We start from the raw sequence: 13,551 nt of genomic DNA on the forward strand, positions 1-13,551 counted from the left end.
ACCAGTGGAGATAACAACTCACAAAGTTGAAGAAGAACTTTGAACACCACTGTGATATATATAACTCTTTCATAGAATACTTACACACTGGTATACATAGACTTATAAGGAGCCGGGTATACAGAAGGGTCTACAGACATCAACGGACAAAGACAGAGTGACACTGAGGAACTAAACACACACACTGATGATAGACATAACCAGGGGGACAGGTGACACAGATGATAATTAATCAAACACAGCTGGACAGGATGAAACTAATGGGATGCCGGTGGCAACAAACATATGTGACAATACGCCTGCTCCGAATAGGCTCATTCTCGCGCAATCACGGGAACATATGAAGAGGGAGGGCGGGGCCTCCGGAGGAGGGCGTGGAAACAACACAGGAAAACATGCAGAAAGTCCCAAAAAAATCCAATTTATACGATGAAAGTCCATTATATACGATGAAAAGCGCCCTTGAGTACCCTCCCCGAACAACTGTGTTTGTGTGCCGGCGTTGAGACCCACAAACAGAAACGAGCACAGGCAGTAGTCCGGGAAGGTGGTCTGATGGCAAGATCCAAATATCGTTCTAAATGTCTCACTAGAGGGAGCTTTCTCCCTGCTCAAGGCACATGAGTTTGACCGCGGGAAGGGTCATTGTGCACGCAGGGGTGAAAAACGGAAAACAAAACACTGAACACGAAAACGGAAAACGGAAAAAAAATCCTACAATCACTAAACGTTGCTTCACTTCTTTGTTAACCTTTTTTGGTTCGTAAATCTGTCATGCACCAGTGGTGGTGATAACTCACGAAGATGAAGAAGAACTTGGAACAGGACTTTAATATACAACTCTTTCATAGAATACTCACACACACTGGTATACATAGACTTAAAAGGAGACGGGTATACAGAAGGGTCTACAGAGTGACACTGAGGAACTAAATCCACACACTGATGATAGACATAACGAGGGGGACATTGAGAATGAGGGTGATGTGGTCGTATTTGCGCACCCTCATGAGGATCCTAGCAGCGCTGTTCTGAATACATTGCAGCTTCTGGAGGTTTTTGTCATGGATGCCGATAAGGAGCGCATTGCAGTAGTTCAGCCTGGAGGAGATAAAGGCGTGGACAAGCTTCTCCGCATCTGCCAGTGTTAGTATGGGACGAAGTTTGGCAATGTTTCTGAGGTGGAAGAAGGAGGTCGCAGCGAGCAACATCAAATGTCCAAAACGTATTCAACTTTTCTGTTTAAAACCGTGCTGGACCTTTTCTAGAATAAAACAAGGTTGATAGTACATTGCTCATACTCATATAACTTTCCTGTTGTTGCAGTACAACTAACAGATTAATAAGACTGAATGGAATTAAATATAATGAAATATGACTGTGAAGGCGTGACATCATGCCGAGCCAAAGCATAGGCAATTTTCCCATATCAACCATTTTGTGAGTCGGCCATTTTGAATTTAGTCAAAACGTGCTATATTTTACGAACGCATTGCCGTATCATTGCGAAACTTGGTATGCGTATTCTGCACCAAGACCTAAAGGTACTCAAAATGTTTCAGGGCAGCGCCACCTTGTGGACAAAAGTTATAATGAATTTTCCAAAAATGCTAATAACTTATCATTAAATTTGACTATAATCATAAATTTGGTACAATAGATTCCTTGGGTCATGCCAATAACTCAGATACCAATTTTGCCATATTTGGCCAAACTTTCTGTTCGCCGTCTTGATTTCCTTTAAAAACCTACTTTTTCGAACTGCTCCTAGACCATTCATCGGATTTTCATCCAAATCATAAAATATTCAGACCATGAAAAAAAAAGTTATTGGTTTTTTGTCAACAGATAAAACCGTTTTCATATGCTGCAGCAACAAAGTTGAGCCATGATGCCAAAATGGCTCTTGAGGCTGTATCTCTGCAATGCTTTGCAATTATGACACCAAATTTTGCTAGTGTCATTGTCACATCACTCTGACCAAACCACATCGATTTCGTAACTGCGCCACCTATTGGTCAAAAGTGATAAAGCATTAAATCCTGATTTTTCAGCTATTTTGTCTAAAATCATTTTAAAATGCCTTTGATTGCTGTTTAAGTTGGTTTGACACGCCGAGCTATGTTGGTATGTCTTATTGCTTTCTTTGCGCTTGGTCCTGTTAATGGCTGCTCGCAGCTATATTTTAGAATTGTTATTGTTTGACTTTTTTCCCCTCTTTATTTTCATATTTTGTATTTATGTGTGGTATATTTGGTATTACATTCTCATTGTGTTGCTTTTGTAAGATTGAATAAAACAAAAACATTCTTATGTATTGTTTTGTTAAAATCCTAACCAAACGGTTGTACTAGGGGTGTGCGCATTCAAGATCCAAAAAAGGAGATAGCGCCAATTCATTACTAGAGTGCACGCTAGAGAATGAATGAATTCCACTAGACAAAGGTGTGAGTTTAATATATTAATTTAATTTTGTTTGAGTTGTTTTCTTACCCACGGTTCAGCCGAAGGCCCATGACTGGAGCATGGAGCGAAGATCGGACTAAACGGATGTGTATTTCCAGAAACCTTTATTATTATTTTGGGGAATTATGGGAAATGTAGGGCTTGGCTTAACATGTGTTTGGATCATTTGTTGGGGTGGGTGATCTGATGATGGATATATTTGTGTGTATAATATTTTGTGTATTGTAATAAGTTCGTGAATGTAAGGAAGGAAGAGGACACTGGGGTCGGCTGGACGGTTGATGCTTCTCTTTATTTAGTAACTCAATACTCAAAACACACTCAATAGTGTGGATTCTCTCAAACTCATAACACAACGATCACTTCCGGGTCGGCACTTCCGGCTTCCGGTAACTCAGTCTCTGGGTGTGTGTGGCATCAACCGTCCGGTCTCTCTCTCTCCCTGGCTTCTGGTTCCACTGGCGTTTTATCCTCTCTCCACGCCCATTACTGGAACAAGATACAGGTGTTATTAATCTGCGTCCAACCCACTCCATTAATATCCAAGATGGCGCCGCTCAATGGCGACTCGGTGCTACTCTCTGTTTTGTTTGTTTGTTTGGTGTTGTCCTGCATATTCCCAGAACCCAGCCTTAGTATTGTTCAGTATGACAGATCTGCATTAATTCATATTCGGGACAGCATGCCCGTTTTCCTGCTTGATTTACCGCCGGATTGCCAACAACACAAGGAGCGGCTTAAACAATGCTGGAAGACTCGGAAGCGGGGTGTGAGGGGTGGCGCTCTTGTCCGGCTTAGGCGTCGCATCTACCGCCCAGCTCTACCAAGCCTGATTCTTTCCAATGTCCGCTCCCTGGCTAATAAAATGGATGAACTTTCAATGATCATTCGTACACAGAGAGACTTCAGGGACGCCGCCGCTATCTGCCTGTCTGAGACCTGGCTGGCTGAAAGTTTCCCGGACTCCATGTTGCAACTAGGCGGATTTTCTCTACACCGTGCAGACCGCACTGCGTGCTCACAAAAACTACGTGGAGGTGGGGTTGGCTGTTACATCAATAGCAACTGGTGTTCAGACTGCAAAATCTTGTCACAATCCTGCTCTCCGGAGTTGGAGTCTCTCACTGTGATGTGTAAGCCCTTCTACTTGCCTCGAGAGTTTTCTTCTGTTGTCCTGATGATTATATATATTCCCCCGGACGCCTCTGCTTCGGCAGCTTTGCAGCAACTTGTGTATAATATCACGGAGGTAGAAAACAATAATCCCGACGCTGCCATGTTTGTGCTGGGAGATTTCAACCATGTCTCCTTGAGGAAGGCACTCCCCAGATACAAACCCCAAATCCAGATCGCTACCAGGAAGGATAAAACACTGGATCAATGCTATTCCACTATTCCTGAGGCATATCATGCGGTGGCCAGGGCCCCCTTGGGTGAGTCCGACCACAACACTATTTTCCTTATACCAAAATATCGACAGAAACTTAAAGTGGCGAAACCAACGGTCAAGCTTTTTAGGAAATGGTCCCCACAAGCCATAGACACACTACAGGACTGCTTAGACTCCACGGTATGGAGTAACTTCTGGTCTGATGGTCAGGATATTAACACCTTCACTGATACAGTCACATCCTATATTCAATTCTGTGAGAGTGTTTGTATTCCTATAAGAGCTGTTCATGTTTTTAATAACAGTAAGCCCTGGTTCAATAATGAAGTGAGAGTGCTATGTAAGAAAAAACAGGCTGCTTTTAAGAGTGGTGATATGGTGCAATACAAATTACTGAAATATGAATTTCAGCGAGCTGTGTTGAAATCCAAGGCTTCCTATAAAGCTAAGCTTGAAAATAAATTACATGCAAATGACATCAAAGGTGTCTGGCATGGGCTGCAGGACATTACTGACTATAAGATCAAACACCATGCTCCAGTTAGTGACCCATCTCTTCCTGGGAGGCTTAATGACTTCTACTGTCGTTTTGACAGTGGTTGTCACCTTCCCCCTCCCTGTTACAGAGAGCAGGGTGACCATCCACCTACCATCTCTGAACATGATGTAAGAATCTTGCTCCGTCAGCAGAACATCAGGAAGGCGGCGGGGCCTGACGGCGTAATGTCTGCCACTTTAAGACACTGTGCTGATCAATTAACATCTGTCCTCACTTTTATCTTTAACTGGTCTCTCCAACTTGGTATTGTGCCTGCTTGTTTTAAATCTGCTGTGATCATTCCAGTTCCAAAGAAAAATAGAATCTCATGTCTTAATGATTATAGGCCAGTGGCCTTAACTTCTGTCATTATGAAAGTGTTCGAGCGTGTGATATGTAAACACCTGTCCAGTGTTTCGCTTGACCCCCACCAATTTGCTTATAGAGCTAATAGGAGTGTTGATGATGCAGTCTCACTCTGTTTGCATTCCATTCTTCAACATCTGGAGTTAAAATCTACATATGTTCGGTTACTCTTTGTGGACTTTAGCTCTGCGTTCAACACCATCGTTCCTGTGAAGCTGATTAACACTCTACAGGAGCTAGGTGTTAGTACATCACTCTGCAAATGGATTTTCAACTTTCTATGCGATAGGAAGCAGGTGGTTAAAATGGGTGATTACGTCTCACAGTCAAAGTTTTTGAACACTGGCGCCCCTCAGGGCTGCGTTCTTTCCCCACTTTTGTACTCTTTATACACACAATTCTGTCAATCACACACTAGTTCAGTTTTGTTGTTTAAGTTTGCTGACGATACCTCTGTAGTTGGTCTTATTACTAATGGAGATGAGTCTGACTACCGCCGAGAAGTGCAGGGGCTGGTGAAATGGTGCGAAAGCTTTGACTTGATACTTAACACCTCAAAAACCAAGGAACTGGTAGTGGATTTTAGAAGGACCCCTAGTCCCCTCCCTTCGCTCTCCATTAATGGGGTGGAGGTGGAGAGGGTCACTTCCTTCCAGTTCCTTGGGACCACAATACAGGAATCCTTATCATGGGAGCTCAACGCTAATATTAAGATCAGTAAAGCTCACCAGCGACTTCACTTTCTGCAGCAGCTCAAAAAATTTAAAGTCAGCCAAATTGCCATGACCCACTTTTATAGGTCAACTATTGAAAGCGTGCTCACTTTTTCCATGCTTGTCTGGTTCGGTCACACAACCGCTCAGGACAAAACTAGGTTGGAAAGAGTAGTACGCAGAGCATCAAAAATTATAGGCTGTAGCCTTCCATCACTTTCTTCACTTTTCTCCACCAGAATAATTAGAAAGGCAAAAAAAATCATAGCGGACGACTCTCACCCTGCTCACCACCTCTTTAATCTCCTCCCATCAGGAAGAAGATATAGAAGCATTAAGACTTCTACTTCACGCTTCAGAGACAGTACTTATCCTCTGGCTATTAGACATCTGAATTTGCACTGACAGCTAGCTGCACTATCAACTGTATGCACTGTGCACTTTATTTTTCTTGTCCCGGGGTATTGTCTCTTTAATGTCTGCGGGGTTTTGTTCTAAGGTCATATTGTTTGCTGGGTATTGTTGGGGAACATTGTCTGTTTTTATACTCATGATGTCTGTCCTTTATATCTTTTTACGTCTGAGAGTTGTACCAAGACAAATTCCTATCAACTTGTTGACATGGCAATAAATTATTGAATTCTGAATTCACTTACCGCTCGTCCCGCGGCTCTCTCTCCCGCTGCAGACCTCGCTAAACCACGCCCCCCTTGCCACATGTATATTTATTTGTATTATTACTTTATGGTGCATGTGAGTTTTCATGTTTCTGGAGTTTATTTGTGTGAATATTTTTTTCCAAAATATGAACCATGAGATGAGACATTTGTAAGACCCCTGGGTAATGCAATGGTTTGGTCTAATTTCTTAAAAATGAGTTTGGTTTCGATGGTGAGTTCCGGTGAGGGATCCCGGTCATAGAACATCAGAGACCCAGAGCTCACTTTGCTTTTCCCTGGCATTTAGTTATTTATTTAATTTGATGTGACCCTTGTATAAGTTATGTTTTTTCCTCCTTGAATAAACCAATATTTTGTTTACTTTATGAATGCCTCCTGAAAAGTTTGGAAAAACCTGACAAGCTGGTAAAACAATAACACGCTGTTTCTCCTGTTTCACTTCAGAGATGTAAATATTGTCCATCCTGAACGTCTAAATGTGGTGCGGACATAAACAAATGAGTGATGAGGATGTGTTTGCATGCAAGCATATTCATATCTCATAAACAAAGAAACAGACAGTCTGCACACAGTAAACAAAACTATATAAGAATTTACACAGAGATTAATTCTAAATTAAAATAAACAATGTTTTAATGTCTGCATTCCAGCCAATCACATTCAAGTATTCAGAGGAAATAAAGAGAGATTTATTCTGAAGTAGATTATGTTATTATTTCAGTGGATAATGAAAGTTTATTAACTATTACTAACATTATAAATGAAATGAACCCAGTCCTTCAGATGAGATATTAAACGAAGGTCCTGACTCTCTGTGGTCATTAAAAATCCCAGGATGTCCTTCGGAAAAATGAGTAGGGTGTAACTCCGGCAAATTGGCCCATTGGCCTGTTTGCCCATTGGTTTCATCACTCGGTCTCCTCTCCACCAATCAGCTGGTGTGTGGTGAGTGTTCTGGTACAATATGGCTGCCGTCACATCATCCAGGTGGTGCTGCACATTGGTGGTGGTTGAGGAGATTCCCCCCTTCAATGTAAAGTGCTTTGAGTGCCTTGAAAAGCGCTATTTTACAGGTCCTTCTACAAAAATTAGCATATTGTGATAAAGTTCATTATTTTCCATTATGTAATGATAAAAATTAAACTTTCATATATTTTAGATTCATTGCACACCAACTGAAATATTTCAGGTCTTTTATTGTTTTAATACTGATGATTTTGGCATACAGCTCATGAAAACCCCAAATTCATATCTCAAAAAATTAGCATATCATGTAAAGGTTCTCTAAACGAGCTATTAGCCTAATCATCTGAATCAACTAATTAACTCTAAACACCTGCAAAAGATTCCTGAGGCTTTTAAAAACTCCCAGCCTGGTTCATTACTCAAAACCGCAATCATGGGTAAGACTGCCGACCTGACTGCTGTCCAGAAGGCCATCATTGACACCCTCAAGCGAGAGGGGAAGACACAGAAAGACATTTCTGAACGAATAGGCTGTTCCCAGAGTGCTGTATCAAGGCACCTCAGTGGGAAGTCTGTGCGAAGGAAAAAGTGTGGCAAAAAACGCTGCACAACGAGAAGAGGTGAGCGGACCCTGAGGAAGATTGTGGAGAAGGACCGATTCCAGACCTTGGGGGACCTGCGGAAGCAGTGGACTGAGTCTGGAGTAGAAACATCCAGAGCCACCGTGCACAGGCGTGAGCAGGAAATGGGCTACAGGTGCCGCATTCACCAGGTCAAGACACTTTTGGGCTACAGAGAAGCAGCACTGGACTGTTGCTCAGTGGTCCAAAGTACTTTTTTTGGATGAAAGCAAATTTTGCTTGTCATTCGGAAATCAAGGTGCCAGAGTCTGGAGGAAGACTGGGGAGAAGGAAATGCCAAAATGCCTGAAGTCCAGTGTCAAGTACCCACAGTCAGTGATGGTCTGGGGTGCCATGTCAGCTGCTGGTGTTGGTCCACTGTGTTTTATCAAGGGCAGGGTCAATGCAGCTAGCTATCAGGAGATTTTGGAGCACTTCATGCTTCCATCTGCTGAAAAGCTTTATGGAAATGAGCTTATTTATATTATGAGCTTAAGGCCGCTATCGAAGCATGCCACGCCGCACTGAAGCAGTCATTTCTGCAAAAGGATTCCCCACCAAGTATTGAGTGCATAACTGAACATAATTATTTGAAGGTTGACTTTTTTTGTATTAAAAACACTTTTCATTTATTGGTTGGATGAAATATGCTAATTTTTTGAGACAGGAATTTTGAGTTTTCATGAGCTGTATGCCAAAATCATCAGTATTAAAACAATAAAAGACCTGAAATATTTCAGTTGGTGTGCAATGAATCTAAAATATATGAAAGTTTAATTTTTATCATTACATTATGGAAAATAATGAACTTTATCACAACATGCTATTTTTTTGAGAAGGACCTGTATGTATGTATGTATATATATATATATATATATATATATATATATATATATATATATATATATATATATATATATATATTATGAGGCTTCTGAGGCTGTATTTTAGATTATTATTATTTTTTTACAGTGTCAGCAGAAGCCCATCACTGAACAGACGTCAATATGCAAATAAAGGGAAAGAGTTGGACAAATACATAAATATAGGGAAAGTGAAATATGACATGGGGCTTTTTAGAGAAATAACCAAATGATGTGATGCGCTGAATGAGGGATGAGAGCAGATATAATAATCACGTAGTTTAAAGCTGCAGACAGAAACATCAGACTCAGGACAGAAACACAACCTCTAAAGTAAGAACAACTCACATGTTCATTCTTTACACACAATTAGACTTTGAGATGTTCATATTGTCTGAATGATTATGTGTTTCATTAATGCTGCTGTTAAGAAACTGAAACTGTCATATTTTACTCCTAAATGAATCAGTGAATGTTTGATTTCTGAGTTTTTCAATGTGTTTCTTCCTCAGAAATGGAGCAAACTCTATATTTGGTTCTTCTTCTCATTGGTGAGTGTGTTTGTAGTTTTATTTCTGGTTTATAGTTTCATCAGGTTTGACCCTGTTAAGAAAAGCATTAAATCAAACCCTCTCTTTCACAGCTCTCTGCTCCGTATCTGAATGTGTTCAGCGTCAGTATCACTTTATAAACGTGTTGAAGACCTGGACTGAAGCTCAGAGTTACTGCAGAGCGAATTACACAGATCTGGCCACCGTTGACAACATGAACGACATGAAGGAGCTGAACAAGTGTGTGACTGGTGGAGGTGGTCCGTATATCTGGATTGGGCTGCAGAGGACGAGTGTTAATAAATGGCAGTGGTCTTCAGGTGATCCTGCGCTCTATCAGAACTGGAGATCTGGACAACCTAATGGCACAGACGAGTGTGGTTTTATGAGAAATGGACAATGGGAAGATGGAGGATGTACTAACAGCCTGACTTTCATCTGCAGTTCATCTAACAACAGTAAGTGCAGCTCCAAACAATGATAATAACATTAATTTATAAAAATATAAATTTTGATGCAATACTTCTACTTTTTAATGTGGTCATAAATATAGATGAGACTGATGATTTCACGAGTTCACACTTAGGCTACAGATCATTTATAGAGATTAAATTTAAATGCATATTTGGCGTGCTGTTCTGGGGGAGAGCTTCGAGTTTGGAATTTGGCCCGAACCCAGAGAACTTGTTCTCAAATTGTTAATGTTAACAGCATCAGCATTGCGTGACTACATGCATTTAGTGTTAGTGTTACCTGTATTTCAATTTCTGTAATGTCTATTCTCTTGCTTTTGACTATCGATGAATCTTCAGTTGTCACTGATGGTGTTATTTGGGCATTTCTGGATTAAGATCCGCCATCAAATACAGGCCCTTCTCAAAAAATTTGCATATTGTGATAAAGTTCATTATTTTCCGTAATGTAATGATACAAATTAAACGTTCAAATATTTTTGATTCATTGCACACCAACTGAAATATTTCAGGTCTTTTATTGTTTTAATACTGATGATTTTGGCATATAGCTCATGAAAACCCCAAATTCCTGTCTCAAAAAATTAGCATATTTCATCCGACCAATAAAAGAAAAGTGTTTTTAATACAAAAAAAGTCAACCTTCAAATAATTATGTTCAGTTCTGCACTCAACACTTGGTGGGGAATCCTTTTGCAGAAATGACTGCTTCAATGCGGCGTGGCATGGAGGCGATCAGCCTGTGGCACTGCTGAGGTGTTCTGGAGGCCCAGGATGCTTCGATAGCGGCCTTAAGCTCATCCAGAGTGTTGGGTCTTGCGTCTCTCAACTTTCTCTTCAAAATATCCCACAGATTCTCTATGGGGTTCAGCTCAGGAGAGTTGGCAGGCCAATTGAGAACAGTAATACCATGATCAGTAAACCATTTACCAGTGGTTTTGGCACTGTGAGCAGGTGCCAGGTCGTGCTAAAAAACCAAATCTTCATCTCCATAAAGCTTTTCAGCAGATGGAACCATGAAGTGCTCCAAAATCTCCTGATAGCGAGCTGCATTGACCCTGCCCTTGATAAAACACAGTGGACCAACACCAGCAGCTGACATGGCACCCCAGACCATCACTGACTGTGGGTTCTTGACACTGGACTTCAGGCATTTGGGCATTTCCTTCTCCCCAGTCTTCCTCCAGACTCTGGCACCTTGATTTCCGAATGACATGCAAAATTTGCTTTCATCCGAAAAAAGTACTTTGGACCGTTGAGCAACAGTCCAGTGCTGCTTCTCTGTAGCCCAAAAGTGTCTTGACCTGGGGAATGCGGCCCCTGTAGCCCATTTCCTGCACACGCCTGTGCACGGTGGCTCTGGATGTTTCTACTCCAGACTCAGTCCACTGCTTCCGCAGGTCCCCCAAGGTCTGGAATCGGTCCTTCTCCACAATCTTCCTCAGGATCTTCTCGTTGTGCAGCGTTTTTTGCCACACTTTTTCCTTCCCACAGACTTCCCACTGAGGTGCCTTGATACAGCACTCTGGGAACAGCCTATTCGTTCAGAAATGTCTTTCTGTGTCTTCCCCTCTCGCTTGAGGGTGTCAATGATGGCCTTCTGGACAGCAGTCAGGTCGGCAGTCTTACCCATGATTGCGGTTTTGAGTAATGAACCAGGCTGGGAGTTTTTAAAAGCCTCAGGAATCTTTTGCAGGTGTTTAGAGTTAATTAGTTGATTCAGATGATTAGGCTAATAGCTCGTTTAGAGAACCTTTTCATGATATGCTAATTTTTTTAGATATGAATTTGGGGTTTTCATGAGCTGTATGCCAAAATCATCAGTATTAAAACAAGAAAAGACCTGAAATATTTCAGTTGGTGTGCAATGAATCTAAAATATATGAAAGTTTAATTTTTATCATTACATAATGGAAAATAATGAACTTTATCACAATATGCTAATTTTTTTAGAAGGACCTGTATATAAGTTTAATTATTCCAGCTGCTCTGAGAACATGTGGTTCGCTCCTGATGTGGTGTCCACAGGAAATTCAATGATGTCTTTGCCTCATTACGTCACGTCTGGACACATAAAGAAAGAGTCCAGCTTGTAGTTGTAACAACTAGTACCATTCAAATTATAATGCGTTATTACAAGCTTACCGTTGTGAGTCAGGCTAAATTAAGGATCATTTTTTTAATCATAAAATGTTCCAGACTGCAGCTTTAAGTGAACGCACACAGACACATTGTCCATTACAATGAAACAAACAAACAAACAAACAATCAAACTAGAAAGATGACAAACAGTTACTTTTAATTTATGTACAATATTAATTTGTATATTTTATTCTAAAATATAACATTTTGGATTCAAATTTTACTGATGTATTTCTCAGGACTAGTTAATGATCACATTAATCTGCAGTGAAACACCTGTTTGATGTTTTTCTCATTCAGATCTGTGTGTCTGAATCCAGTATTACAGAAAAACATGTAACAAAACATAATGGAGAAATATGATGCATTAAAATTATCATGGATTGTTACTTCAAGTGTTACTTTATGTTATATCAGCAAAATCATCATGAAGATATTATGCATATTTAATATATCAACAGGTGTAGAAAGAATGACGTGTTTCTGATGCTCCACCGCTGCTGTTATTCACATCCAAACCATAAATCAGTGTAATAATGAAGAATAATGAACAAACTGACTCATGAATCGGTTTCTGTGTGTTTTTCTTAAAGTGAGCACAGGACTCGTCTTTGTCAATCAGACGATGAACTGGACAGAGGCTCAGAGTTACTGCAGACAGAATCACACTGATCTGGTCAGTGTGAGGAACCAGAATGAGAATCAACAGATTCAGAAGTTCATCAATGATAGTCACATATCTAATGAAGTCTGGATCGGTCTGTTCAGAGACTCATGGCAGTGGTCAGATCAGAGGAACTCCTCATTCAGATACTGGAGTACTGGTGAACCTAATAATGCTGGAGTTGAAAACTGTGCAATGTTCATATCGAATACTCGAAGTCAATGGATAGATGACCCTTGCAACAGGCGATATCCTTTTGTGTGTCATGAAGGTGAGCAGATCCTCTCAAACACACAATCCATCCATCACCTCCAGATATCTTAAAGTTCACGCTACATGTCTGACATGACAGATTCCTCCACAGTGTTTGTTCTTAATGTTGTTTTTGATCAGTCTCTCTCTAGTTTTTGCTTGTGGTTTGTTCTGTGTCCAGATAAACTGATTCTGATCAAAGAGAACCGGACGTGGTCTGAAGCTCTGAGATACTGCAGACAGAATCATGTGGATCTGGTCTCGGTTCATTCAGAGGAGATGCAGCGTCGTGTGATGAATGTGGTTAAAGGGGCGTCTACTGCGGAGGTGTGGTTGGGTTTACGTCACTCCTGCACTGTGGGCATCTGGTTCTGGGTGAGTGGAGAGACCGTGTGTTATCACAAATGGGCTCCAGGGAACGGCACAGGAGAGGAGGACTGTGAGAATACAGTGAGATCTGGAGCAGTTCAGTCTGGAGGAGGAGATCAGAGCTGGATCAGCCGTCCTGAGACTCACAAACTCAACTTCCTCTGCAGCAGATATGAGTGAAGGTTATGTTTGTGCTGTTCTTTCTTCTTTTTTTACTGACTGCTTTTGATTGTTTTGATCATATTTGTGTGTTATTACTGACTGTAATTGGGTGTTCAGCGGGAGGTCCTTTTAAAACGCCTCTTCTGTTCATCATCTTTGTGATCGGTTATGTAATTTGTTGTTTAATTTAATTAGATAAATTATGCTCAGTGTATATATATATATATATTAGGGGTGTAACGATTCGTTTTAACAACGATTCGATTCGTATCACGATTTGAGGTTGTCGATACGATTTAAAGGGATCCCCTGGTGTTGAGACTTGTATGGCTTAAT

General features: G+C 40.9%; 1 protein-coding gene across 1 annotated transcript; it reads left to right on the forward strand.

Annotated features, from left to right (window-relative positions):
- The first annotated feature begins 9,038 nt into the window (after nt 1–9,038).
- On the forward strand, nt 9,039–13,267 carry LOC137080497 (C-type mannose receptor 2-like). Its single transcript, XM_067447576.1, has 4 exons — nt 9,039–9,153; nt 9,246–9,611; nt 12,362–12,703; nt 12,866–13,267. The coding sequence occupies exons 1-4, from the start codon at nt 9,117–9,119 to the stop codon at nt 13,231–13,233; spliced, it is 1,113 nt and encodes a 370-aa protein (XP_067303677.1). The 5' UTR covers nt 9,039–9,116; the 3' UTR covers nt 13,234–13,267.
- The last annotated feature ends 284 nt before the right edge of the window (nt 13,268–13,551 follow it).

Source organism: Pseudorasbora parva, chromosome 1 (genome assembly GCF_024679245.1).
Source record: "Pseudorasbora parva isolate DD20220531a chromosome 1, ASM2467924v1, whole genome shotgun sequence".
NCBI classification, from domain to species: domain Eukaryota; kingdom Metazoa; phylum Chordata; class Actinopteri; order Cypriniformes; family Gobionidae; genus Pseudorasbora; species Pseudorasbora parva.

Coding starts and splice junctions, on each gene's coding strand:
- LOC137080497 (XM_067447576.1), top strand. CDS start 9,117: ATGGAGCAAACTCTATATTTGGTTCTTCTTCTCATTG. Junction 9,154..9,245: donor TTTGGTTCTTCTTCTCATTG/GTGAGTGTGTTT, acceptor TCTCTTTCACAG/CTCTCTGCTCCGTATCTGAA. Junction 9,612..12,361: donor CTGCAGTTCATCTAACAACA/GTAAGTGCAGCT, acceptor TTTTTCTTAAAG/TGAGCACAGGACTCGTCTTT.